The sequence below is a fragment of the Fusarium odoratissimum genome, assembly GCF_000260195.1.
Source record: "Fusarium odoratissimum NRRL 54006 unplaced genomic scaffold supercont1.8, whole genome shotgun sequence".
Classification (NCBI taxonomy): Eukaryota; Fungi; Ascomycota; class Sordariomycetes; order Hypocreales; family Nectriaceae; genus Fusarium; species Fusarium odoratissimum.
The window spans coordinates 281,754-307,821 of record NW_022158694.1 but is presented as its reverse complement, the minus strand read 5'-3'; the positions used below and the strand labels follow the sequence as shown (position 1 = coordinate 307,821).

At 49.2% G+C, this 26,068-nt stretch overlaps 7 protein-coding genes across 13 annotated transcripts; 3 read left to right on the top strand and 4 right to left on the bottom strand.

The window, feature by feature from the left end:
• Positions 1 to 4: 4 nt before the first annotated feature.
• On the top strand, positions 5 to 5,202 carry FOIG_05900 (DNA replication ATP-dependent helicase Dna2). Its single transcript, XM_031204790.1, has 4 exons — positions 5 to 138; positions 194 to 1,555; positions 1,605 to 1,697; positions 1,747 to 5,202. Exons 1-4 carry the CDS (start codon positions 94 to 96, stop codon positions 4,981 to 4,983), a joined length of 4,737 nt encoding a protein of 1,578 aa, XP_031065039.1. The 5' UTR covers positions 5 to 93; the 3' UTR covers positions 4,984 to 5,202.
• FOIG_05899 (uncharacterized protein) lies at positions 170 to 9,220 on the bottom strand. The gene is made up of 6 exons (XM_031204789.1): positions 7,427 to 9,220; positions 6,124 to 7,377; positions 5,850 to 6,078; positions 5,427 to 5,806; positions 5,158 to 5,375; positions 170 to 5,112 (listed from the first exon to the last, which is right to left on the bottom strand). The coding sequence occupies exons 1-6, from the start codon at positions 8,444 to 8,446 to the stop codon at positions 5,043 to 5,045; spliced, it is 3,171 nt and encodes a 1,056-aa protein (XP_031065038.1). The 5' UTR covers positions 8,447 to 9,220; the 3' UTR covers positions 170 to 5,042.
• Positions 9,221 to 9,321: 101 nt separating this feature from the next.
• On the top strand, positions 9,322 to 10,665 carry FOIG_05898 (uncharacterized protein). 2 transcript variants are annotated; one of them, XM_031204788.1, is made up of 3 exons: positions 9,322 to 9,709; positions 9,820 to 10,006; positions 10,059 to 10,665. In XM_031204788.1, exons 1-2 carry the CDS (start codon positions 9,450 to 9,452, stop codon positions 9,908 to 9,910), a joined length of 351 nt encoding a protein of 116 aa, XP_031065037.1. In that variant the 5' UTR covers positions 9,322 to 9,449; the 3' UTR covers positions 9,911 to 10,006; positions 10,059 to 10,665. The 2 variants fall into 2 exon arrangements, with proteins under 2 accessions (XP_031065037.1, XP_031065036.1); XM_031204787.1 differs by having other exon boundaries at positions 9,820 to 10,665.
• On the bottom strand, positions 9,345 to 11,678 carry FOIG_05897 (branched-chain amino acid aminotransferase). The gene is made up of 2 exons (XM_031204786.1): positions 11,258 to 11,678; positions 9,345 to 11,204 (listed from the first exon to the last, which is right to left on the bottom strand). The coding sequence occupies exons 1-2, from the start codon at positions 11,472 to 11,474 to the stop codon at positions 10,195 to 10,197; spliced, it is 1,227 nt and encodes a 408-aa protein (XP_031065035.1). The 5' UTR covers positions 11,475 to 11,678; the 3' UTR covers positions 9,345 to 10,194.
• Positions 11,679 to 11,928: 250 nt separating this feature from the next.
• FOIG_05896 (SCY1 protein kinase) lies at positions 11,929 to 15,288 on the top strand. Of its 3 annotated transcripts, XM_031204784.1 has the most exons (4): positions 11,973 to 12,101; positions 12,184 to 12,796; positions 12,844 to 13,681; positions 13,729 to 15,285. In XM_031204784.1, exons 2-4 carry the CDS (start codon positions 12,194 to 12,196, stop codon positions 15,048 to 15,050), a joined length of 2,763 nt encoding a protein of 920 aa, XP_031065033.1. In that variant the 5' UTR covers positions 11,973 to 12,101; positions 12,184 to 12,193; the 3' UTR covers positions 15,051 to 15,285. The 3 variants fall into 3 exon arrangements, with proteins under 3 accessions (XP_031065032.1, XP_031065033.1, XP_031065034.1); XM_031204783.1 differs by having other exon boundaries at positions 11,929 to 12,796; positions 13,729 to 15,288; XM_031204785.1 differs by having other exon boundaries at positions 11,973 to 13,681.
• Positions 15,289 to 15,472: 184 nt separating this feature from the next.
• On the bottom strand, positions 15,473 to 18,533 carry FOIG_05895 (NAD-dependent histone deacetylase SIR2). 2 transcript variants are annotated; one of them, XM_031204781.1, is made up of 2 exons: positions 17,352 to 18,533; positions 15,473 to 17,254 (listed from the first exon to the last, which is right to left on the bottom strand). In XM_031204781.1, exons 1-2 carry the CDS (start codon positions 17,590 to 17,592, stop codon positions 16,032 to 16,034), a joined length of 1,464 nt encoding a protein of 487 aa, XP_031065030.1. In that variant the 5' UTR covers positions 17,593 to 18,533; the 3' UTR covers positions 15,473 to 16,031. The 2 variants fall into 2 exon arrangements, with proteins under 2 accessions (XP_031065030.1, XP_031065031.1); XM_031204782.1 differs by having other exon boundaries at positions 15,473 to 18,533.
• An 828-nt stretch (positions 18,534 to 19,361) lies between these two features.
• FOIG_05894 (Ca2+-transporting ATPase) lies at positions 19,362 to 24,401 on the bottom strand. 3 transcript variants are annotated; one of them, XM_031204779.1, is made up of 3 exons: positions 23,843 to 24,401; positions 20,483 to 23,761; positions 19,362 to 20,432 (listed from the first exon to the last, which is right to left on the bottom strand). In XM_031204779.1, exons 1-3 carry the CDS (start codon positions 23,881 to 23,883, stop codon positions 19,736 to 19,738), a joined length of 4,017 nt encoding a protein of 1,338 aa, XP_031065028.1. In that variant the 5' UTR covers positions 23,884 to 24,401; the 3' UTR covers positions 19,362 to 19,735. The 3 variants fall into 3 exon arrangements, with proteins under 3 accessions (XP_031065028.1, XP_031065027.1, XP_031065029.1); XM_031204778.1 differs by having other exon boundaries at positions 20,483 to 24,401; XM_031204780.1 differs by having other exon boundaries at positions 19,362 to 23,761.
• Positions 24,402 to 26,068: the final 1,667 nt, after the last annotated feature.

The window sequence follows — 26,068 nt, the reverse complement described above, 5'->3', positions numbered from 1 at the left end:
GTCTAACTACTTCCTCCACTTCAATTCAAATGTCCCACTATCACCATACTTCACGGGTTTGGAAATCGGAATGTTCAAGCCCCGGTAGGTATAATGCCTCTAGAAAAATCCTACTCGGATCAAGTTGGTCGAACTAAGGTAATGAAAAAGACTATGTACAAGACACAAAGTTGAGCATCACTAACGGTTACAGCGCTCGCCATGGCAGCGATCGAGGAGCAACCCTGTTCAGCAAACACCAAGGCCTCGAGCCCTCCAGCCTGTGTCCGAGTTGACCAAGAACAAGCTCAATAAGTTTCAGTATCACCCCGCGAATGGCGAATCAGTCTCAGAGAGCACAGAAAACGAACAGAATGTATCAAACAACCGAACCAAGGACGATACAACGACTACGCCCGCTACTCGATTGACCTGGCAAGAGCTGCTCGAACCTGCAGGTGGTACCGAAGATGACACAACTACATCGCCAAATGACCGGCTCCTCTGGGACAACAGACAGGATACGTTGTACATGCCAGCATTGTCTCCCATGTTGAACCGCAAAGGAAGAAAGCGTGCTAGGAGCTCATCGCCTGTTTCATCTCCGGTAGCGGACAAGTCCAACACACCCTCGGTGAACGTCAAGAAGCTGGCGCAAGCCCTCAAGTCACCACACGCGGATCCAACACTGGAATTATGGGACCGATACTCGCTAAACGGAACCGACAATGCAGGTAGTCCTCTAGGACTTGCAAACCCTGCACTTGCACAGCTGATGGTATCGTCTTCGCCACGGCCATCGAAACCAACGGTTGGCGAATCCAATCTCAGACGAGCAATAAGTTGCGGCTTGAATTGGCCCAAAAGGAGAAGGGTTGAAAGATCGACGTCAGGTAGTCGCCTGAGTACCGAGATGGAAGAGATGGAGGCGTCCAAGTCTTCAATGGTAAATGCACTGCTCGATACGGTGACCAGTAGCATCAACGGGCCAAGTGAGGAGCCCCGCGAGGAGCCTCAAGATGCTCCAGAATCTCCTTCTCCTAAGAAGAGGCGGATATATACCACTAGCAGTGGCTCTCCACGCCTCTCAAAAACCCAAGCCAGGTCCCAAACGCCTGCACAACACCCTGCACAACAGCATGTTCAGGTTCCAGCTCGACCTCCAGTTCAATTGCTACCTCCAGAACCTGCTTCCTCGGACTATGGTGATGATGACTTTGACGAATTTGACGACGACACAATAATGCAACTTGAAGCCAGCATCAACACTACTCAATTGGAAACGAATCCGCAACCAGAGGTAGCAGTAGCTGAAAATAACCCACTGTGCGAGATCGATGACGAGACACCGGAGAAGTTTGACGGCAAGCTGGATGAATTTGACGACTTGGACGATGACTTCTTCGACGAGGCAGAAGATCTCATTACTGCGGACTCTCAACAGGTATCACAGGCTCCAGCAACAACAAAACTCGACGACTTGGATGATGAATTTGGAGACGCATTTGGCGGAGACTTTGATTTTGAAGCCGTGGAATTGGCAGCCACACAAGCAGCCCAGAACTGCTCCGGAGACGTACGTCGAACAACCTAGGAGGATCCGCCATATGCTAAGTAACAGGTAGAGCCGGAAACCAAGAACAATCCAACGATACCTGGTGACGAATGTCTTGGAGGGCGAGTATACGGATCAATATGGACATGCACGACCAGAAAAGGTAAATTAATCGACAATCATACTCGAATATTGCTGATTCGCAACCTCAGATTCTTCTCATTCAAGCCGACAACTCAAAAGATATCAAGACGGTTCATCTGAGGGCCTCATGGTTTGACACACCAGCCCATGCAGAAGCCTACGTTCACATTATAGGCGGTTTCTCTTCAAGAGGTCAATGTATCATCGACGATGGCCAAAATCTTCTTATTCTACACCCTGATCAACTCATATCCGCAACTGTAGTGGCTGACTCGTTCGGTTGCATGCGCCGTGCTGTGCTGCAAGATCGTGTCAAGGCCACCAGTCCACCAACACCACCCCTTATCTATGGAACAATGCTACACGAAATTTTCCAAGAGGCCCTTCTTGCTAATAAGTGGGATCTCCCTTTTTTATGCGCCGTCATCGACCGAATAACAGAAAAGCATGTCGAAGACCTTTATACTATCAAAGTTGGCATACCGTCAGCTCGAGAGCATCTACAATCGAAAATGACCGAATTGAGTTACTGGGCTGGCGCTTTCGTATCTTCCCGCCCAAAGGAGGATGCGGTAGTTGAAGACCGAAACGGGAAGAAGGCCAACATGGCCGTTACCAAGCTCTTGGATGTTGAGGAACACGTGTGGTCCCCAATGTACGGACTCAAGGGCAACATCGACGCAACCGTTGAAGTTGCAATGCAAGATGGAAATGATATTCGGACTTTGACTGTGCCGTTTGAGGTCAAGACGGGTAAACATGCAAACAGTAACCATATGGCTCAAACAGCACTCTATACTTTGCTCTTATCGGACCGCTACGACATTGAGATTGCATATGGAATCCTCTACTATATGGAAACATCCAAGACGATGCGTATTCCCGCAATCCGACACGAGCTTCGACATATGATCATGCAAAGAAACCAACTAGCATGCTACGTTCGAGAAAGAAGCGTCCAGTTGCCACCAATGCTCAAGAGCAAGCACATGTGTGGGAAATGCTACGCCAAGACATCATGTTTTATCTATCATCGACTCGCGGACGACGGAGATGGGGACTCGAGTGGTATGAACGAGAAATTTGATGAGCTCGTCAAGCATTTAACCCCTCATCACCAACAATTCTTCATCAAGTGGGAGAATTTACTGACCAAAGAAGAGAAGGAGAGCCAAAAAACCAAGAGAGAGTTATGGACAATGACTAGTGCTGAACGAGAAAAGAAATCTCGATGCTTTGCAGATGTCATCATCGAAGAAGGTTCAGCTTCAGTCGACACGGACAACCCTAGGATCAATCGATACCACTACACCTTTGTCAAGCGAGTTCAAGTTTCAGGATTCTCATTCCTGGAGTCTGAGTTGTCAGTCGGAGAGCCAATTGTGGTCTCTGACGAGGAGGGCCATTTCGCCTTGGCCATAGGCTACGTTACAGCGGTCAAGAGGCAACGAATAAGTGTTGCAGTCGATAGGCGACTCCATAATGCCCGCATTCGACAACCTGGCTTCGATGAGAGGGACAACCAGATTTTTGCTAGCATTATGGACGTTGCCCATGAGGGCGCGACCCAGGATGAGGCAACGGGCAAAATTAAAGAGGCCCCTATTCGCTATCGACTCGACCAAGATGAATTCAGCAACGGAATGGCGACTGTTCGCAACAACCTCGTGCAGATGATGGCGGACGATATCGTGGGAGCGCGGCAAATTCGACGACTGATTGTCGATTTAGAAGCACCCAGATTTAAGGCTGCACCAACTCAGTACATCGTATCGGATCGAGATAGCCTCAATGTTGATCAACATCGAGCCATTGAAAAAGTCATGAGTGCTCAAGACTACGCACTTGTTCTTGGAATGCCCGGTACTGGAAAAACAACAACCATTGCTCATATCATCCGCGCTTTGACATCCCAGGGGAAGAGTGTGCTTCTGACCTCGCATACACATACTGCTGTGGACAACATTCTGCTGAAACTCAAGGCTGACAAGATACCTATCCTTCGTCTGGGAGCCCCCGCTAAAGTACACCCCGACGTCCAGGATTTCGCTATTCTTGCAGGCCACCCAATGAAGTCGTTCGATGAGATCAAAAATGCATGGCACGGGACACCAATCGTCGCAACGACATGTCTCGGTATCAACCATCCCGTCTTCCACGAACGCTCCTTTGATTACTGCATCGTGGACGAGGCATCACAAATTACCCTGCCCATCTGCGCTGGTCCGATCAGAATGGCTCGCACTTTTGTCCTTGTTGGCGACCACAACCAGCTTCCGCCCGTGGTCAAGAACGAAGAAGCACGCGAAGGCGGTCTCGATGTCAGCCTGTTCAAACTCTTGTCCGACACTCACCCCCAATCGGTCGTCAACTTGGAACATCAATACCGCATGTGTGAGGATATCATGACTCTGAGCAACACTCTCATCTATGATGGAAGGCTTCGGTGCGGTACAGAGCAGCTTCGAAGGCGGAAACTTGAAGTTCCACGAATGGAGGCTCTCATGCAGCGACACTATGACGCATCAACCATCAATGCAGCAACTCCCCGGTCGTTCTGCGCTGCCCCCGGTCCGAATCGATGCTGGCTATATGACCTTCTCGATAGCGAGGCACGCGTGCGTTTCGTTAACACTGACACAATCCAACCTCCTGTTCGTGAAGAAGCCCAAGGCAAACGAATCGTCAACTCGGCTGAAGTCCGCATCGTTTCTCAGCTCGTTGACGGCCTTTTGACAGTTGGAGTTCCAGACTCTGAAATTGGTGTGATGACACACTACCGAGCACAGCTATTTATGCTCAAAGACAAGCTCAAGATGTTCTCTGGAGTAGAGATGCACACAACCGATCGTTTCCAGGGACGAGATAAGGAGGTGATTGTCCTCAGTCTCGTGCGAAGCAATGAAGCGTGTAACATTGGAGACCTGTTGAAGGATTGGAGACGAATCAATGTTGCTTTCACACGAGCCAAAACAAAGCTCCTCGTTGTTGGGAGCAAATCGACACTCAAGGGCAGCGGCAGCGACAGTATGCTAAGCCGATTCATATCTTTGATGGAGGACCGGAATTGGATCTACGAAATGCCCGCCAATGCGCTTGAGAACCATTATTTTGAGGACTTTGGTACACAGATCACAGCAACAGGCCCTACACAAAGGATTAAATCACCACGGAAGAAATGTTCTGGAAAGGAGAACCGCAGGCGTTCACCGAAAACGGCCAGGATTAGCGACAAGGCGTTATTAAAAGGAAAACTTATCACGAGGGACATCTTGAACGAAATGACCAACGGCGCATATGTTTGATTAGCGGAACTGGTTTAGCATTGCATTGCATGGATAGGATAAGATCAATATAGGATCAATCAAAGCCGCTCAGGCGATACATCAGTATCTTCATCATCGTCTTCTATGCGTTTTGCGGGGCGCTCGAACCTGCTCTTGTTAACAGTGACCCTGTGAATGTGGATAATGACTCACTTCTTTTCTCCTACTATGAGCTTTGTGAACCGCTCCAACTCTTCCAGCTGGGCCACACAGCCAGTAAGACTCGCATTGTATGAGTAGCTATATATATCACTCCACGTTTTCTGTCGCTCAAGCTCATAGCCTTCGGTGTCTTCTTCCATTTCTCTGGCCACTTCGGCGGTTCTATGAAGGAGCTTCTTTCTTGCTGCAGCAGCACTTGGTAGATAGCGCTTCGCGGTTTGTTAGCCCGAGTTGTCATCATACGCGAGCTTCATACTTACAGGAACTTTGCGCTCAGATCGCAATGCTACGGCGAGGATGTACAAGTTCCCGAGGATAGCGGCCACTGCATCACGCCGGTAGCTATGCAGCTTCTCAGCAGCCACGGGATTGTCTCGGATGTAATTTGGGTTGTAAAAGAGGGCGGACTGTCGAACAGAAATGAGATACTCGAAGAATCGCTCACATGAGGCAGCGAGACACGAGTAAGGGATTGGGTCAAAAGGGCCTCGAAGACGAATTTCATGACGTGACATGACAAGGAGTTGTCGGATTCTGACAAAACCTTCACGCATCCGACTTTCGAGCATCTCAGAACGTCTGATAGTCTCAGGGGTCGGATCTTTACCCTCGTCGAAGTAAACATAGTTTGCAACAACATCTGACGATCAGCAGAGCCTCAGAGAAAAGGTACACAGACTTACTTCTGTACATTATACTCATGTATAAAATCATTGATGATAGTGCGATCCGTAGTTCGTGTCGAGCGATGAAGGGCCAAAGTATCCAATTCACAATGATGGGTGCTATGGTACCGATAAGAAACACCAAGCCCTTATAAACACCCTGTAGTGTAACGGAAGTTCCAGAACTGTCGTCTCGCAACGTGAGAGATATTACGGCGAAAGACAGACAGCCGACAAGACCAGATCGCTTCACAAAAGTTAGCAATGCCTTGGAGCTCGAGATTAAACGTACCGGGTGAGTGCTCTGAGTAAAGCGGTATATCATGGGAATCATGTATATAGCAGCAAAGACTCCCAGGACATATGGATTCCCGCCGCCCGTTGCATGTGCTGCACCACTCCACGCAGCACCAAGAATGGCGGCAAAAGCACGAGTAAAAAAGTCCTGAATGTTGCCCCCTATGCGAGGGTGGATCATGATCCATCCCATAGCGACAGCCCACCATGCATCATAAGGCGTCCTCCTCCAGCTATAGGTGCTTTCAAAACAACAAGGAAGAGATAGAGCAGAAAGGAGAATGACAACCTTTATTGCATACTTGGTTTCAAACCCCTGACCACGGCGCATGAGCTTCCATAACTTATAACCCAGCCTATCTTTATGCGACGCAGGGCTGCCATGGATGATCGACTCGACCACTGTGCAGTCTTCTGGTTCAGTGACCGCCTCGTAGTTCTCACGAGGATGATGCTTCTCAGTTGATCTTGTCGTTTCTATGAGTTTTGCTATCTCCGCAAATGTCGCTCGATACATACCAGCCGTAACGCCCCCACGATCGTGTCTAACCTGTTCGTTTGTTCTGTATAGAGCTTTCCCGAAAGGGTACACAGGAAGGTTGACGCGTATCCTTTTAGAGCTGGTATGCATATCCTGAACTATGGCCATGAGGTTGACAACAGTCCCTGCCGTTTCGCGGACATGTCTCGCGAATACGAGGAATTCAACAGCCTGTCCATGATCGGCATACGTTTCGGGCCTGTCGTTCGATCTCAGGAGATGATCTTCCGCAGTATCGAAGGCTGCAAGGCTGTTTTGCATGCGCAATTGGACAGGAACGAGGTCAGACGAAACGTCAGCAGAGGGGCCAAAGTGCTTTCGCCAGCCTGTCAGGTCCATGAGTGCAGCATGGCATGTCTTCAAACCTTCTGACATACAATCGATGACCTCCCTAGTAGGACCCGACAGAGCCCGAGCCACCTTACGGCCAGAATCTTCGACCTCGGATTCACTTCCCGCGTCATCTGCAACAGTGATCTCAAGAGTGTCGGACCAGTCCTCGAAAAGTTCCGTATCCGTGTTCATAGAGAGAAGGGCCCTAACCACGCCTTGCACTGAATTACGGAGCTCTCGCACGTCATTTGGACGGAAGCGAGTGATGGTGATATCGATTCTCATATCTCGATAAGCAAGTGACATGTCCATGAATGTTTTGGCAAGACGCCTCCTGAGTCCTGTATCTCTAGGCCTAGGGATAACAAGAGATTCCTGGACAGTTAGTATGACGATAAAAGAGAAACATGTGAACATAGCCCACCTGCATAGTATTGAATGATTTATGAAAGGCGGCCGCAAGCAGGCGGTTGCCGGCATCAGGGAAGACGAGACAGTTTACCGCCAGTGCAATTGCTTGACCTAACAGCCAAGGAATTCCGTATTGCAGTGACTTGTGCCAGGTGAAAGCATTACCATTAGTCTGGGCCAGTGTTGTAAACGCAAGGGCTATGCCTGCACATAGAACAGTCTGGTATAGGCGGATAAAGAATGAACGTATGAATGCAATGCCCGCAAAGAACACAGCGGAAACGACAACAATAATCCAACCAGACGCCTTTAAAGCATCACTCGTTGATGAAATCAAAATGCCAACATAGCCCCAGGCAAGGCCGGCAGCAGTACCAATGATAGTGCCTACTGTGCCATCAACTTGAGAACCAAAATTGCGACCTGGATGATTTATTATGGTAGACACCACCATGATGTAGTCATTATAACCTAGCCAGTCGTGGACCGGTTGTATCAGACACAAGATATAAGCGATGAAAAAGGCAAGAAACGACTTTAGAAGCTTGATGCCAGCTCTAGTGGTAGCAACTTTGCGTGTCACTGATTTGAGCTCATGGAGCTGCCTTGGGAGAAAGTGTTTTGCTGATAACGGATGACCCTTCTCGAATTCCTTAGGCAGAGCAGCTTTGGACCGTTCAGCAACCTCATCTGGATTCACCGGGTCCGGCTTTAAGAAGAGAGCGTCAAAGAAGCCATCGCGTATCTCGGAGACCCCATACGTCTCCATGTTGATTCGATCATCGGAGATAATCTGATCAATCTGCATTATGCTCATGACCGATGAGCTCCTTCGGGAGTCCACGCTTGGCCTCGCGAGATAGGCTTGAGCAGGCGAAGTAGAGCGCCCTCTAGGTTGATGGTCTAAGGTGAATCTCACGTCTAACCCGGTAGGGCTTAGACTTGGACTATCATCCGCAGATGACTCGGCAGCTGTTTGAGTTGCATTTTGAGGAGGTCCCGTGATTCGAGTCCGTTGACGGCCACGCTCCATTTTGGTGAAGGTTATTAGTGGACTGATACAGTAATGATGGTATGTAAGAGAACCAAACTGTGTTGACGATACCACCTATTGTGTCGCCCTCGAACATAGGAGACTCGAATTGAATTATATACTGGAGAATTAACGGTAATCGAAGCCAATGAGCTGAGACCATAAGCAAATTTCGTGGTTGTACTGTATGTTCGTTGCGGTATTCTTCAAAGGACTATTTCGTCATCAATTACTGCTCTTCGCAAACTCACTTATAGGAAAGTAGAAAGTATTGCTTTAGAATGAATACGCTTGCAAGAGAAATGCAAAAAAAAAAAAAAAAAAAGACCGACTCTAGATGAGATGAGTCCAAAAGGGGAACCGCAGAATCCCAAAGAATGATGCAGGATCCAACTATTGGGTCTCGAGTAGATCATGTTTTTTGGGCATCGACAAGGCCGTGCATCACTATTGCCAAGACTGGGGTCGACTTGAGAAGCAGGGGTTTTAGTGAAAGGAGCATTTTTGAAGTATAAGCAGAGATTGCGAAAGATGTATTATCAGCCACTGCTTCATCGAGTTGAGATTGTCATGAATGATTGCATCATGTAGTTCAATTGAGTTGAGGTTTTAGGTAGGGCCAATGTTCTGGTACTGCAGCACCTGCGGAACTCAAACCCTCAGACAAAGACAACCTCAAACCAACTGTGCACCAGTGATACAGCCAAACTCGACTTATAAACAATAATAATTGATTATGCTCAATATCAATATCTCATTCCTCCTTCTATCCGCTTGAATGGGATTGGGTAAGGATACACAAAGTGACTAGCCCAACAGGGGTGCTATGACTACCGGGTCACGTGAACCTATCAAATCGAAGTTCAGCAATTCCCTAGGTACGCATTCGTTCAGATCAAACAACCAGCATCACGCCCAACAACGTCACTCAGCCATTGACCTCCCCCACGCCATCTCATCGCCGAATCGAATCCCCCTCGAGATCTCGACGATACGGTAAAACATGACATTTATCCGCGCTGCTGTCGCGCCCCTGCGCGCCGCACGCTGCATTCGACAACCCCTCTCCTCCAGAGGTTTCTCCGTGTCCGCCCGACGACAAGGAGGCGGCGGCGAGCACCAATTCGATCCTCCTACCGGCTGGCTCTGGGGTGTCAAGCCTGGTGAGAAGCCCGAGCCCGAGGGCTGGGAGTGGCCTACCTATATTCTTCTCGGCAGCCTTGCCGCCACCGCCGTTGCGCTCGCCTTCAAGCCCGATACTACGTGAGTGATTTGCACTCGGAGGATACACATCGCATTGGACGGATTCAGTCTTGCCAATAGCGAAATTCTGGCCGAGAACTGATGCGGGACGTCTACTAACGGCTATACAGTGTCTCTACCTGGGCCCTTGAGGAAGCACGAAGGAGGTTAGAGGAGGAGGGAATCCTGCCCGACCCATCCAAGCAGGACAAGAAGAACTAAGCGGAGGTTACGACATACTGACAGGGGGAAATCCGGTCAATTGTACATGTTATTTTGCATTTGAAGAATGGTATTGCTAGAGGTTTTGGTCTTGAGGTATTACTGTCTGTCTAATCGGGACTGTGACATAACCTCTGACCTTTGCTAGTATCGCTGATTGTGAGCCTTAACAAGCAATTGTGGCAAAGCAGATGATGTTCTCGTAAACCTGAGCGTGAGCGTAATTATTTTGATTCCGATCTATCTATTCCCAGCCGCTATATAACGCCATATACACAACCACTCTAAATAGTGTAGCTCCATTCATGCTCCTCGTCACCATACTGAATGGCCTCGATCCATTCCTTCATCTTGAGAGCGATCTCGCCAGACTCTTCGAGCTCAGAAAGACCGCAGTCAACGAGCTTACCCTTCCATGAGATGGAACGGACAGGGCTGACAATAGCTGCAGTTCCAGCACCAAAGGCCTCGAGAAGACGACCCTCATCAGCGGCCTCAGCAAGCTCCTTCATCGTGTACTTGCGCTCACTGATCTTCCAGCCCTCAGGTTCAAGACGCTCCCGAGCGAGAGCGAGCACAGAGTCACGAGTGACTCCCTCGAGGATAGTTCCGTCAAGGGGAGCTGTCACAAGCTCCTTCTGGCCAGTCTCCTTGTTCTTGAGAGCAACAAACATGTTCATTGTGCCGACCTCAGTAACGTACTCCTCCTCACCAAACAGCCAGAGGTTCTGCTGGAAGCCACGGCTGGCGGCCTGGAGCTGGGGAACGATACAGGGCGCATAGTTGGCGCCCAGCTTCTTGTCACCAACACCACCGGGCCAGGCACGAACAGCGTAGTCAGTGGCCTCGAGCGAGACAGCCTTGAAGCCAGTAGGATAGTAAGGACCGACGGGCGAGGCAATGACGTAGAGAAGAGCAGACCCGGGAGGTCCGACACCGAGTGTCTTTTGAGTTCCGATCATGGTGGGACGGAGGTAGAGGGAGTATCCCCGCTTATCAGGGATAAAGCGGGAGTCGAGCTGAGCGAGCTTGGAGATGAGCTCGGTGAGGGCCTGGGGCTCAAAGGTCGGGAGCGCAATACGGGCGGCAGACTTGTTGAGTCGCGCCATGTTCTTGTCAGGTCGGAAGAGTCGCACTTTGCCGTCCTTGTCCTTGTACGCCTTCATACCCTCAAAACACTCGAAGGCATAGTGAAAGACACATGTCGCGGGGTCGAGTGAGAGGTTCTGGTAGGGTGTGATCTTGGGCTCCAACCATCCTTCGTCTTGATTCCATTCGATCGCAAGCATGTGGTCTGGCAAAGTTTTAGCTTTTGTGCAGGGCGTATTTGGTGGGGGGTTCGTTTACCTGTGAATTCCCTTCCAAAGACGAGATCCTCGGGCTTGCTCAGGCCCTTGGGCTTCCCCGTCTTCTCGATGCTGAGTTTTGAAGCATCCAAGCCCAGAGGCTTGATGGTAGAGGCAGCCTCAGCCTTGATGCTGAACCGTTGCGCATGGCATAGCGGTCTCAGGCTCGACATGCGAGCGCTCCGTAAAGCGGAGCGGACAAGCAACGGTCTCATCATTGATGCGTTTGTGAAGTCAATTGGCGATAAAAAGTTGAATTGGCGAAATTATATATTCAACGCAAACTGAAGAACAAAAAGGTAAAGTTTTAAAGATGGGGAGCAATAACCTTCGGTGTCGAGACTAGGTGGGATATTAACTTAAGTACTAGGGGCAATTGTCTATGGTCGGAGTTGTATCGGAGGTTGATGATAGAAATCGATTGCAAATTGACCGACTCAATAGGCTCGCTGCAAAGTGAGCCCGAGGTACTCTACAGGGACAGCCGCCTCCAGGCGTTCACAACCGCATTGGGCCGTAGATGAGTCGCCTGGAAAAGTCACTGAAAGTTCCGTGAACGCAGCTCTCGACGCCCTATCAGGTTAGTGATACAGGGGTTCAATGGGGGGGACTGATCTGACATTCAGCAGCTGGAGCTGCCCAGGCGTTATCAGCTTATCGTGGGGAAGCTAGGCTTGGCTCCCTGGTGGTAAGGATACGTAGGTTATTTGTCAACGCGAGGCTACCCCTACACATGGAGAATGCGCATCGCGACCAACGTCATTTCCATTCCCAATCCTATTGTGGCCTAAGCGAAGCGATCGTCAACCCTTGTATTATTCATCGTCACCAACGAATCTCGCATTGTGAGCCTCCAACAACAGCGGCGGCTAAGCGCAGCACCTGCGACCCCTTTTAAGTTCGACCTAACGTTTGCGATCCATGGAGAGCTGTCACCATGTTCTCCTCGGCCTTTAAGTCCATCTCTGCCACCAACATCACAGGCAACTACTCCATCTCTTCAGCACCGACTTCGACGGCTGGTCCTTGGAAGATATTCGATGCGAAGAAGAAGTCTACCGGCAAGCCATACAGTGTCTTTGTCTTTGACCGGAAATCATTAGACAGTCATGGCAGCTCGTTGGGCCGCTCTGGTGCGGCCTCGTTCAAGAAGACGGTTGAGGAAGTTGTCGAGCGATTAAAGAAGGAAGCGTCGAGTCTTGCGAAGCTCAGGCATCCCAACATTCTCGAGTTAGTGGAGCCGGTGGAGGAGACAAGAGGCGGAGGTTTACAGTTCGTGACAGAGTCTGTTACAGCTTCGCTGTCCAGTCTACTGCAGGAGAAAGACGAACAGGAACGAGCTGGAGGCCCCGGTGGAAGATCGAGTCGATACGTGACAGAGGATGCAGATGGGACAAAGAGACGAAGAGAGCTCGAGATTGATGAGTTGGAGATTCAAAAGGGACTGCTCCAAGTCAGCAAAGCTCTCGAGTTCTTACATGAGAATGCTGGTATCGTCCATGGCAACCTTACTCCAGACGCAGTTCTCATCAACGCAAAGGCATGCCCTCCAAAGCCAATCATGAGAACTCGACTAACATATCACAGTCCGATTGGAAGATTAGTGGACTAGCATTTGCTAGCCCCCCTGAGGGGTCTGACAAGCCAACATCTATCCAAGGAATTAACTTGTATGAAGTCCTCAATATGGACCCCCGACTACCAAAGACAGTGCAGCTCAACCTCGATTATTCTTCACCCGACTTTGTCGTCGATAACAACCTCAACTCTTCTGCAGACATGTTCTCCCTTGGACTCATGTCAGTCGCCCTATACAACTCACCCCACAGGTCTCCTCTAGAATGCCACGGCAGTTTGTCTACATACAAGCGACTATTTTCTTCATCTTCCAGCGTTCCATCTGCCAGTAATAACTATCTTTCATCACGGCCCCTTCCTAGAGAACTTTCGCATGATGTTCTGCCTCGACTCATCACAAGACGGCCTGCTCAGCGAATGACGGCGCGCGAGTTTCAGCAGAGCGAGTATTTCGATAACATTCTTGTGTCGACGATTCGATTCCTTGATTCATTCCCCGCCAAGACTGCAAATGAAAAGGCTTCTTTTATGCGGGGGCTTAACAAGGTGTTGCCCTCGTTCCCCAAGTCTGTGATGGAGAAGAAGATTCTACCGGCATTGATAGAGGAGCTCAAAGATCGGGATCTTCTTTCACTCATTTTGCAAAACGTCTTCAAGATCCTCGATCTTCTACCATCTGCCAAGAGGGCGTTCAGTGAGAAGGTCCGTCCAGCATTGAGAGAAATCTTTGTGGTCAACGCCAAGCAGACACAAGAGAAAGATCCAGCCAGGGACGCTGGTCTTATGGTTGTTCTTGAGCATATCTCATCCATTTCCAGCAACTGCTCCGGGAAGGAATTCAAAGACGGTAAGTTTAATCAGAAGAGCTGATCGACATGGTGCTAATTTCCTCAGACATGCTCCCGGTCATAATGGCAGCAATTGAGTGCCCAACACACTCGATTGTTGATGCTGCTCTTCGCAGTCTGCCTGTCGTGCTACCGGTGCTCGATTTTAGCACGATAAAAAATGAACTGTTCCCGGTCATTGCCGCTGTTTTCAGTAAGACGAACAGTCTTGCTATTAAAGTCCGCGGACTGCGAGCCTTTGTAATACTTTGTGGCGGAACAAACGACAACGGCGAAGACGACGGGCTCAATGGCTTGGAAAACAAGAAGACGTCGTCTTCAAGTGCCTTGGACAAATACACTATGCAGGAAAAGATTGTCCCACTCATCAGAGTGATCAAGACGAAGGAACCCGCCGTTATGATGGCAGCCCTGAACGTACTACGGGTCGTGGGCTCAGTAGCTGATGCTGAATTTGTAGCGATGGAAATCCTGCCCATTCTCTGGAGCATGAGTTTAGGTCCACTGCTCAACTTGAAGCAGTTCCAGGGTTTCATGGAGCTTATCAAGAGTTTGTCTCGAAGAGTTGAGGATGAGCAGACAAGAAAACTTCAAGAACTTGGCGGCCCTTCCAACGGCGCTGCTGCTCCTAGCGAAGATTTTATGGCGTTTGGTGGTGTTACCGGTACAACCTTTGACCAGAACAATGGAGCTACAGAAGACGATTTCGAGAATCTCGTCAAGGGACGCATGGGTAGTCCTAGGTCGAGCACAGCAACCCCCAGTTGGGATGACCCAGCCAAGTCGAAATCGAGTACGCCCGCGCCTACATTCTCATGGTCGACACCTCCTCCACCTACGAATAACCCTGCATTAAAACCTCCAGCTCAAAAGGCTCCGTCTTTCAGAACCGTAACACCGGATCTCGGCCGTTTCGAGGCTCTCACACCGTCATCTACTCAGTTCAGTCAACCACTACAGCCCACACCGAGCCAACCCTTCCAACCTCCAACTCAACTTCAACAACAACCGCTGGCTCCACCGCAGCCTTTGACTGCTTCGACATCCGGGTCATCTATCAACTGGTCTGCTGCTGCCAAGGCTACACCAAGCCCATGGGGAAGCTCCTCTGGGTTCGGTACTAGTGCGTCTACCGGCAACATGGGCTCCTCGATGGCAAGCATGTCTCTCAACTCAACATCACGGCAACCGTCGTTTACACTTCCACCACCACCAGGCAGCACATCTACTACGCCGTCTTCGTTCACAATGCCCCCACCGCCAACAAACTGGAGTGGCATGAGTTCGATGAGTAACGCAACGCAGAACACAACGCAGAACAACACGGGGCAAAAGTCGGGATTGGATAAATATGAGAGTCTGATTTAGGCTTGAAATCTATGACAGCATTTGTAAGACAGCATTTAGTAAACGGCTGGATATAGATTTGGCTTTGTAGTACAATCACGGATGATTGACTAGTGTGGCATGGGGATAGCCACAGCCGCAAGGTCACTCAGTGACATGGCAAGACTACTATTGGGATAGAAACAGCACATACTATTACTATAGGCGAGTTATTATGATGATTCTTAGAAGTGATTAAAAACACATCTGTTTGACTAAACTTCTGTGTCGTGAAGAAATGCTGAGAGCCCGTCTGGACTCATTTGCGATGCTCCTAGTAAGCAAAGATGTTGAGCTTCGGAACATAGGTAGTCAGTTGCCTGGTGCGAAATGTCGCTCCTGATCACATAGTTGTAGCACCAAGGGAATCGATGTTGCCAAATGGACCTTTTGGATTTAAGGTACAGGTAGACCATCCGAATAGCAGTTTGTTCGTGAATCTTCAATTTCTGTATTACGATGTATATACGTGCTTTCTAACACATAGCGACTTTGCCCTGTATCTTCTCCGCCACTGTCTCTCACTCGATCTACCATCCCCACCAAACGCTTTTCCTCACCCCAAAATCTCGTTTGGGGTGTCAGTAAATTAGTCCTGCTCCAAGATATCGAAGCCCGCGAGTTTGTCTTTGATACGTAAATGTCGTCAGAAAAGGGATCGAGACAGGCGCAGGGATGAGAAACGCATGTCTAAGTAAGGAGGGAAATTGGTTGAAAAACAGTCAAACTCTGACATGTAAAAAAAAAATTTAAAAAAAAAAAATGAAGACAAGAGACGGTCAGTCCCGTAAACACCCTTACTCCGTCCATGTCCATCCATTTTTTGTTGGCATTGTATCCGATCCTCGAGACGCCATGCCATCCGCTTGCAGCACAGAATGTAAAATCTTATAAAAACGCACAAATGCAGTGTCTTCACATCCTCCATCGAAATTATGAGAGAAACATTTCGATCAGTGGCTCTCACTTCTTGGTCTTCTGCTCCTCAAAAACGTGGCGGCTCTTATAGCCAGGCTCAGTACGGACTTCGACCTTTTGATTCTTGGGAACCATGTCATGCACCATTGGCCAGCGCAGACGGCGACATAGTTCAGAGACAACAACATCGCAATCGCCTAGGAGATCGATGTCAAAATTGATGTGATTAACGGCCTGGCGAGATACGTAGATCTGAGGAATATGGGCGGGGAGCCAGGACACGATCTCAGATACAGGCGTAACCTTGAGAGAAGTGCCGATAACGATGACGAGATCTACCTTGTCGCGATCGTGCTCGGTGAGTCGTCGAGAGAACTCATCGGGAAGAGCCTCGCCGAAGAAGGTGATATCGGGCTTCATGACACCAGCACTGGGGATGTCATACTCGGACTCGTCGGAACTATCGGCGCTCCACCGTCTTCGCTTCTTCTCTGTGCCTGCAGACCGCTTACGCTTAGGCGCACCGCCAGTAGTGCGCAGAGTCTGGACGCAGCGTGGGCATCGAGGGATCTTGTCAGCCTTGATCTCGGGGAAGATGGCCTCTCCCGGGCATTTATAACCGCACTGAACACATGTGGCGGTTCCGAAGGAGCCGTGGCATTGGATGAGCTTGTCCTTGGGAACACCGGCCTTGACTTCGAGGTTGTCGATGTTCTGAGAGTAGTTGGTCAAGAGCTTGCCCTTCTCATGGAGCATGGCAATGAACTTGTGAGTGGGTGTATATCGGTCCGTGCTCGGCAAAATGTCTTTGGCCACTGAGTAGAAAATGGTGGGATCTTGTCGGAAGACACCAATGTCGAAAACCTCTTGGGGGTCACTAAGACCAAGGTGCTCCAACTTGGAGTACAGACCAGTTCCCTTGGAACGGAAATCGGGAATGCCCAGCGATGTAGAGATACCAGCACCAGTGATGAGAATGATGTTATTGCTCTTAGTGATCAGGTCAACGGCATCATCAACCGTGTTGTGACGCAGAAGCTTGGCGCGTTTTGACAGTTCACGCGTAATAGCGAGCGACAATAAACTGAAATACGCATCATCAGGCTGACCCTCCAGGAAGGGCGGAGGACGGATGCCAAAGGCGCTGAGGAGCTTTCTGGCGGTATAGTGACCAGCATCAACGGTGCGTTGACAAAAGACTGTTGGACCATATTCTCGGAGCTCCCGACGAAGTCTGCTAGCTTCTTCAGGTGTGCACACTTTGGGGTCTTTTTTTTTTCGGAGAATATGGTTAGCAATCTTGGAGTAGAGTGCATAGATTCGGGCGATCTCAGGATAGGATAGGGCATGACTAGACAAACTCACCATTAATGGCCACCGTATTATCTGCGTTCAACTCATCGAAAGCATCTTCAAACAAAGAGTCCGTCTCCCACGATTCTCTAACATCGGCAACCCTCTCCTCAAGTTCAGCGAGTGCAACGTTGGCCTCTGCAGTCTTGATCTCGTCTTCTGTTGGGTTATCACCCAACTTGTCGAGAGCATTTGGTTGAGCCTTTCGCTTGGAGAGAGCAACAGTTCTCCCGTTGCCTTTTTTCGTGTACATGGTAGAGAATATGAGACTCTGTAGAGGGAAAGAGAAGAGAAACGAAGTGAAGTGAGGAGAAGGGAATATTAGGGTTTGCCAACGTTTGACAGTGGTGAAAGGTCAGAGGCTGGTTTGATCTCCTATGGAAATGTGTTGTAAATGCAAATGTAAAGGTAAAAGGGAAGGGAAAGGAAGAAAGCGGGTCAGGAAGACGAGGGTGGCATCTATTATTAACCCCAGATCGAGAACCGAACCACGCAGACGGTCTGGTTGGCTTGGCTTGGCTTCTGGATACTACCAAAAGTAAGGCAACTGCAGGTACCTTGTGGGCAAAAAAAAAAAAAGGATACCTGGCCTAGTGCCTTGTTAGACTCGATGAGAAAATGCGCAGAATTCTGTACGAGAAGCCTAGAGTCAAAAGCTTGACTGAGAATGGGAATTTTATGGTTGAGTTGTCGAGGGGGTGGTAGTGAAGAGAGAATCGTTTCAGCTTGAGTGAGAGCGATAGTGAAGAAGCTGATCTGCCGAAAGTGGGTTTCGTTTGGTTGTGCGAGTTCCGTGCAATGGGAGGAAAGGAAGATGAGTGACAATGTATGAGGATGAGTCTGTTCTAGTTGAACAAGGTAACTAAAAGTGAGGAAAGGCAAGATAGATAAGGAAAGAAAGTGAGAGAATCTTTGACAAGTCTCTGCCTTATTCTTAGTAGAAAGGTATCGAGGCACGATATCGTGATCAAGCCAGATCAAATACGTATGAGTAATCTGATTCGATGTAATATCGCCTTTCCTTTCTCACTTTATTGCCTTTCTCGTCTATCCAACAAAGCTTGGTTAAGGGACAAGGACCCCGAGGTGGAAGCTGATTCTCAGAGAGAATGCGACAAAAGAAACAGGTTGCAGATAGATAGATAGATAGGAAAGAAGAAGAACAAAAGTTGAGGAAAAAGAGGAAGAGAGAGAAAAAGACTCTCAGATACGGTGGTTGGAATGTAATGATGGCGAGCACTGGAGTGCAGGGGTACGTGATTAATTACAGTACAAACAGCAGCAGAGGGGAGAAGTGATAAATCGACTTGGGTTGGGTACTCGAGACACCAAGCCTGCACACCATAGGCATTGACTGACAAGCAACTCGAGAAACACCCTGAGCAACTGGCGGTCTATTAGGAACTCTGCTCAGTATTTCTCGTCTATTCTAAGGTCATCTTTTAAACTCCCCCCCCCCTCGTCTCTTCTGTTCCCCCGCCATCTCCCCTTCTCCTCTCTCACACACATGTCGCATCATGTGGCAGAGAGTATCTGGGCAAAAACCACTGCCAAGTATTCATCCAGCTTAACGTATCCCCTTCGCATTTTGACTTTTTCCTGTGGCTGGCTTAACTTCTTCAAGTTCCTCTCCTCCTCCAGACCGCTTGCTAGCTGCCAATGTAGTACGGCCTTATACTAGAGTGACAACTTGCTTTCTCTACTGAAACGTTTTTATACCAAGATATTTCTATCCTGCCCTGGATCTTATGTCAGACTGCTCTACTCAAGTCAAATCATCTCCTCTCTTTTATCGTATACGTATCGGAACTGTCTGGCTGTTCATCATGCATGACATGGCATGCCAGGTTGTCACCATTCTCGCTGATTGGCCGGCTACAATATTGCCTATCAACCACCCACCAACTGAACCTTCAACTTGACTAGGCGCCTTTTGTTGATGCCGTACAAACAGCACTGTATCTGAATAAACATAGGCTTTGCTACTGAGTGTTGGCGTCCTTGGTACAATCCTATTATATCTTTGTCTTCCGAGTACTCATAATACATACATATTACAATCCTGTCAGCTTGGAGCAGAGGCAATTCTTCTTGTTAATTAGTCTTGAATCTATGACCACCTACTGAATCATCCACCATATTAGTTCCCGCCACATTTTGGTAGATCCTGCCGTCTAGTAAATCTTAGTTATATTATGATACCTTGGCTTTCTTTCCATTCACTCGCTCAATCTAGCTGTCATTTTATTTTTGCAGAGACCTTTTATTGTTGTTCAATCGCTCAAACTCTTCTCGTGTCGATTCCATGCTAACCAGTTCTATCGGTACCCAAAGCAATACTAGAATAAAAAATACCTCGCACGCACTCAATGTCAAGTCAATCCGCACTACAGCAACTACCTTGGTGAGTCACTGTGATCTCCGTCATTGTCTGGCCGCATCTTTGGTTGCCAGCCCGCCGCTACACCTGCTGCCACGATACCTGCCATCACCGTAGGAGCTCCCAGTGCAGAATTAGACCGTGACCTCGTGGATCTAGGCCTCCTGCCTGAGTTGGGTGTCCCAATCGGCGACCCTTCAAACGGATTCTCCTGGATTGGCGTTTGCGGTGCGTTGAGAGAGTTGGATCGAGAATGAGAAGGGCTTCTAGACCTGACCATCTCAACCGCCTCCTTAGGGTGCTGGATTGCAAACTTGAGGTTGTTCAACCGTCCACCCTTCATGCGCCGAAGGAAGTTGAGCTCGTCGCGGACATCCGCCAATGGCTCGGGGTACATGCTCATCTCCTCGTCGGATACCGTAAGACCAGGTACATTCTTCGCACGCTGCTTAAGGAACTCGGGAATCAAAGCCTCAAGGAAATGGTCAGGGATAAGGCGAATGATGACGCCGACAGGAATAGAGAGGAAGCCAAGAACGATGGCCATGGCCCAGAGCTCGCCACTCTGCTTCTTCTTAGCAATCTGGAAAGCTTCGCCGCCAACGAAAATGATCAGGATCTGACCACCACACATGATAGCGCTGATACCAATAAAGAACCAGTTCTTGGTAAGGCCTTCGAAAATGTTGAACTTGTTATCCAGACGACGGTTACTGTATACGTTAGGAAAAATCCAATTTGCATTACAAGAGGCGGCACTTACTTCCATTGGTTGAAAATCTGCATCCAGACAAACGTATTGAAGACCAGTGTCTTGATTTCCTCGGCGCTCGGTTTCGGCTCTATTGGCACAATTGGGCCCTGGTAGTAGAGGACGAAGGTAATGACGAGTTGGTAGATAGATTGACCGAGGATCATCTTCCACATAGTGACAGATATAATACTGGATCCCTTGGGCTCGGGCTTTCGGTCCAGAACACTGTCGTGGGGAGGATCGGTGGCGAGGGCGAGGGCAGCAAGTGTATCCATGATGAGGTTGACCCAGAGCAGTTGCACGGCGGTCAGCACAGATGACTCTTCGTTATTAGAGACAGCTGTAACAAATGTGAGGATAACCGCAGTGATGTTGACGGTGAGCTGGAATTGAAGGAATCGCTTGACTGCATCATTGACTGCACGCCCCCATTTCAGAGCTTTGACAATGCTGGTGAAGTTATCATCCATCAAAATAATGGCTGAAGCCTCCTTGGCGACCTCAGTACCAGAGATACCCATGGAGAAGCCGACATCGGCCATCTTGAGAGCAGGGGCGTCATTGGTACCGTCACCAGTAACAGCAACTGTCTCGTTCTTGTCCTTGAGTCTCTTCACCAGGATACGCTTGTCTTCGGGGGATGATCGTGCCAAAACATGCAGGCGGGGAATGATCTCCTCTTGCTCCAGCTTAGAAAGGTTGCGGAATTCAGGTCCCTCCATAACAATAGAGTTAGGCTGAATGATGCCGCACTCCTTTGCAATGGCCTCAGCGGTGATTTTGTTGTCACCGGTAACCATGCGAACGACAACACCAGCCTGCTGGCAGAGCTTGACAGCTTCTGGGACACCTTCCCGAAGAGGATCTTGGATACCGACGACGCCAATAAAAGCCATGTCCGAGAAAAGATCATCAAAGACAACTTCGTTACCGCCATCGACACGGCCGGCACTCTTGGGTGGCCATGAGGGGAAGTCCTTGTAACAAATGCCGATGGTTCGGAGTGACCTTCTCGCATAGCTCTCGATGAGCTGCTGAACAGTGCTGACATTATCATCGGACATAGGAGCAAGGGAGTCGTCGTTGGCTGGGTCACCAAGTACTTGAGTACACTTGGAGAGGATGATTTCGGAGGCGCCCTTGATGTAGAGACGTGCACTACCGTTGGGGCCCTGAGTAACGATACCCATGCACTTGCGGGCAGAGTCGAAAGGAATGAGCTGCAAAACCTTGGCGTTCTCACGCTCCTCACTCACGGGACCCATGCCAAGATGAGACTTGGCGAGAATGAGTAGGGCAGTCTCAGTCTTGGAACCAATGAAGGTCTTTTCTCCGTCTACCTCGCCTTCGAAAGCGGTAGAGTTGAGTGCAATAGACTTGAGGAGAAGGTCCTTCACAGGTTTGCTGAGCATCTTGGCAAACTCGGAAATACCAATATCACCACTAGTGTCCACTGGGGTAGAGGCACCGCTGGCATCTCCAGAGGATGAGCCACCAAAACGGAGACTTGTTCCAATAGTTCCTGACACAACCTGCATCTTGTTTTGGGTCAAAGTGCCGGTCTTGTCAGAGCAAATGGTAGAGGCATTTCCCATGACTTCACATGCCTTGAGGTGTCGCACAAGGTTGGCATCCCGAAGCATTCGGGTTGTCGCAAAAGCCAAGGCCAGGGTAACAGCAAGGGGTAATCCTTCGGGGACAGCAACCACAATAATAGTAACGACAACAATGAAGATGTTGAGGAATTGCTGTCCTTTTTCAGCGGGTGTATCATCAGAAGCCGGTAGCCCAGCCAGGAACTTGATCAACAGAGCAATGAAGAGCGCAAGACCAGCAGCACTACCGAGCTTAGCGATGTAGGTAGCGATAACATTCAGCTTCGCCTGTAGGGGAGTCATCTCAGGATCCTCGTTCAATGACATGAGAGTTTTGCCGTATGAAGAGTAAACACCAACTGAGGTAGCCATATAAGTGCCAACACCTTCCATGATGCGAGCGCCAGACTGGATGAAAGGATCCATCTTCTTAAGGTCGTCATGGTTCTCGATGGCGTTATAGACAACCTCAGAAGCCTGTTTTCGAATAATGTCTGATTCGCCAGTGGCCTGAGATTCGTCACATTTGACATTGAAGCCCTCGATCAGAACTCCGTCGACCGGTACCAAGTCACCCGGCTCAATGTGAATGACATCACCGGCCAAGATGTCAAAGACAGAGAGTTCTATTGTCTTTCCTGATCGAATCACCTTGACCAGACGGTCCTGTTTCTTTTTGTTCAGTTTCGTGAATTGGCGTTCCTTTTGGTAATCGTTCAAAGAACCGACAATGACGACGATGGCGATGGCGACAATAATCGCAACGCCTTCGACCCACTCAACCTTGGGCTCGCCCTCCTCATGCTTTTGGCCAAAGCTTTGATACAGGCCAACTGCGAGACTGACTACCGCAGCGATTGATAGCAGAATCAAAACCTTGTCGTTATAAGTAATCCACATAAGCTCCAAAAGGCTCTTGCCTTTCTTCTCCGGTAACCTGTTGTCCTTGAAAACACGTAATCGGTCGGCAAAACTATCGCCTGTTTGCGCTGCAGCATGATCTTCGCGGGGCATCTGCTTCTTAGATGTTGCATCCTCAAATGAAATCTTGCCGGTCAGGCTCTTCTCATCCATACTCAATCCGGCCTTTCGATCAGATCTTAAACCCTTCTCGATACCATCAATGCCACCTAACATATAAAAAGCCGAAAGACTCTTGGGGTTGAACATTTTGTTCATCTGGCCAGGTGTAAAGGCAAAGGGGTTGTTTTCCACCTCGAAATCTTGCTCTGTGCCTGTATCTGGTTTCAAAGCGCTCTCATCGTTGGTAATCTTCTTGTGGTCGTACTCGGAGCCTTTCAGCGTATCTGTCTGTGTCGAGTTGGACGCCACAACAGTAGTATCGCCTTGGGAAGAAACGGATCGAGACATGTCGTCAGAGTCGACTGAGTTTTGTCGCGATCGGTGGTTCATAGGCACAGATAGGAATCCAACACCGCGTTCGCCTGATCTTGATGTTACTGGGCTCGAGACATTGTGGGGACTTGTTGGTCTGCTGTCTCGATTCTCAAAGGTCATGGATGTGTCCAATTCGGGTCTCGAAGGTCGTTGCGACATGCCGCTGGTCGATACAGGGTCGGCTATTGTTGTAGGACTAACTGCATCGTCTTGCATGTTGGAAGGATGTGACTCTTGGGGCGGTTCGGTAGAAATATTAGGGTTGACAGCGGTGGTATCAATGGTGATGGTCGGGCTGGGATGTTGATCAGCATTCACCAGTTGATAAGGGTTTGAATCACTGGAGGCCCCTTGAGCCTCTGCCTCAGTCACGTACGCGCGACGCCTCATGGGCGGATGGTCATCGTGATCAGCCATACTGGGTCGGGCAGTGCCGCGATGAGCGACAGCCTAGAGTTGGAGGCCGGAGAATTGACAGCGAACCAGATTTGAGGCTATGCAGCGGCAAAAGTGTTGTCGGTAGTGAGGTAAGTTAGTGTATTATGTTGAGCAAAAGGGAGCTTCAAGGGAAGATGAGGGCGTGGAGCCAGGAGCGCATGGGGCGATGTTGTTTAGATGGAAGTAAAGGAAACTGGTATTAAGAAGAAGCCTCAAGGGCAGAAGAAAGTGGAATGATTTAAGGTATCTGTAGAACAAGCCCCCGAGAACTTAATCATGGCCAACTTATCCTCGACTTATTAAACAACCAAAAGAAAAGGTTAAGTTGAAGATTGAGTTGAGGAGAAATGCATCGAGTGGAGGGCAATGGATGGGCATCCAATGTTTTTCGCCTCGACCGAGCTTGCTTCTCTGGTCCAGTCTTCAAATTGAGGCAGTGCAAAGCGTCGACTGTTGCTGATTGGTTAGCGAATATCACCATGGGCGTGTGTATAGAGAGTTACGTACCTGAAGGGTATTGAGATGGAGCTCCCGTCCGTCGGTCGGTGCAAGGACCGGGCAGGCGCCGAACGAACGGAAGACTTTCTACCTTGGGACAGAGTAGTATTCACAACTCCTGGAGCCAGATCTTAGGCATTGATTGCACCTAGAGACTTTGAGCAATACAATGGAAGAGTGAAAGAATTTCCACACGCGAAGACAGGTTCCTGCTATTTGTACAAGGACTTAACTTGCACTGTGCTATATTCCCGATCAATTTCAACCATGAGGTAGTAGCAAGCTCTATTGCTGGCTCACTCTTACTTCAACTTTACTTCAACCATAGATTCTACGGCTTGACAAAAGATCGCCTTATCCATATCTGGCTCGCTCATGCTTCATCTTTCTGTACAGTCAATTCCGTCGACTCCACGGCCAGGGCACTTCTCTCGTGATGGACCTTTCCTCGGCGGGCTCGCACCCTTAACGCCTTTGGCGCTTGGAGAGGGAGGCTGTGTTGCACATACTAGCTTCAACATAACTCAAACTCTGAGTCTCAGAGTCACGGGTCCATGATGAGGTGAAGAAAGGGCGATTTGGTGACGTTCATTCAGCTTCGTTTGTCGCGCTCAACAGATTGTGAGGCAGCTCATCATCCCATGTCGCCACAGTGCACACGCACTCGCACTCGCGCATGATGATCCCGTCTTGGCAACGTCTAGAAGCTCTGGGGAGAGCCAAGACTCTAGCATCTATCGGCCTGTAGCGTTCCTGGACTGCCTTGTCCTGAGTCGTCAATGGCACGACTTGGCGCCAAGCCCACACGCTTTTTGAAACAGTTTTTTTACATAGGGAGAAGCACGAATTACAATGATTGGTGGTCAAACGTTGACTAAGTCGGTATTTCCAGGGAGGGTTTCATAGCATGTTTAACGCCGTGATGTTAGTTACCATTCCTGACTCAGTGCATCTGCACCTATAGTCGGGCAAACGAACATTATCTCTGAGATTTGTATCCGTAAATCTGTTTTCGTTTGTACCAACAGGCAAATGACGTCTCACGAGTCACTGCGCATCGTGGCTGGTAGCGAGATGAGCAAGAACAATAGCTTGAATATGCCCCAGTTCAACGTAAATGCCGGAAAATCCTGGGTATACTACACACTGGTATGGGCGAGACAGTGGTCGACATGACGACGCGATACTATTCTGACTAGCCGTGGATCCTGTCTTGGTCCAGTTTTCGCCCCTATTAAGAGCCCAGGCATGAATATGGATGTCACTGCGGCTAATCCATGAAGTCGTGCTTGAACCCCCCGTCTTTTCACATTCAAAAATGTCTTCTTAATCAAGCAACTTCCCTGGTGAGACGGACGTCTACGGCTGAGAGAAGCATATAGGAATCGAGTCCGGGTCGGACTACATAAAGTCCTATGGGCAATTTCCTTGTAAATTGGATCCTCTCTATCCTTGTCCCTTAGCTGCGGGCTCTTGCGTAGTCACACGGCTGATGAGCTTATTTGCTTAGATTGCTCAACCGTGCATTCCGGCTTAGAAGAGAGTCACACATTCAGCAACTTGAGGATTCTGACGGCATGTCATGGGAGCGTTAGTTTTTTCGATCACCGCGATAACTTGACCAGGGGTGTGGATCATAGCCCTCTCAATGTTGAGAAACAATAGT

Coding starts and splice junctions, on each gene's coding strand:
- FOIG_05900 (XM_031204790.1), top strand. CDS start 94: ATGCCTCTAGAAAAATCCTACTCGGATCAAGTTGGTCGAACTAAG. Junction 1,556..1,604: donor CCCAGAACTGCTCCGGAGAC/GTACGTCGAACA, acceptor AGTAACAGGTAG/AGCCGGAAACCAAGAACAAT. Junction 1,698..1,746: donor GACATGCACGACCAGAAAAG/GTAAATTAATCG, acceptor TCGCAACCTCAG/ATTCTTCTCATTCAAGCCGA.
- FOIG_05899 (XM_031204789.1), bottom strand. CDS start 8,446: ATGGAGCGTGGCCGTCAACGGACTCGAATCACGGGACCTCCTCAAAAT. Junction 5,807..5,849: donor CATGAGTATAATGTACAGAA/GTAAGTCTGTGT, acceptor GCTGATCGTCAG/ATGTTGTTGCAAACTATGTT. Junction 5,113..5,157: donor CTCATAGTAGGAGAAAAGAA/GTGAGTCATTAT, acceptor TAACAAGAGCAG/GTTCGAGCGCCCCGCAAAAC.
- FOIG_05898 (XM_031204788.1), top strand. CDS start 9,450: ATGACATTTATCCGCGCTGCTGTCGCGCCCCTGCGCGCCGCACGCTGC. Junction 9,710..9,819: donor GCCTTCAAGCCCGATACTAC/GTGAGTGATTTG, acceptor ACGGCTATACAG/TGTCTCTACCTGGGCCCTTG.
- FOIG_05897 (XM_031204786.1), bottom strand. CDS start 11,474: ATGATGAGACCGTTGCTTGTCCGCTCCGCTTTACGGAGCGCTCGCATG. Junction 11,205..11,257: donor CTTTGGAAGGGAATTCACAG/GTAAACGAACCC, acceptor AAACTTTGCCAG/ACCACATGCTTGCGATCGAA.
- FOIG_05896 (XM_031204783.1), top strand. CDS start 12,194: ATGTTCTCCTCGGCCTTTAAGTCCATCTCTGCCACCAACATCACAGGC. Junction 12,797..12,843: donor CAGTTCTCATCAACGCAAAG/GCATGCCCTCCA, acceptor AACATATCACAG/TCCGATTGGAAGATTAGTGG. Junction 13,682..13,728: donor CGGGAAGGAATTCAAAGACG/GTAAGTTTAATC, acceptor TAATTTCCTCAG/ACATGCTCCCGGTCATAATG.
- FOIG_05895 (XM_031204781.1), bottom strand. CDS start 17,592: ATGTACACGAAAAAAGGCAACGGGAGAACTGTTGCTCTCTCCAAGCGA. Junction 17,255..17,351: donor TAATACGGTGGCCATTAATG/GTGAGTTTGTCT, acceptor GAAAAAAAAAAG/ACCCCAAAGTGTGCACACCT.
- FOIG_05894 (XM_031204778.1), bottom strand. CDS start 23,883: ATGGCTGATCACGATGACCATCCGCCCATGAGGCGTCGCGCGTACGTG. Junction 20,433..20,482: donor CAGATTTTCAACCAATGGAA/GTAAGTGCCGCC, acceptor TAACGTATACAG/TAACCGTCGTCTGGATAACA.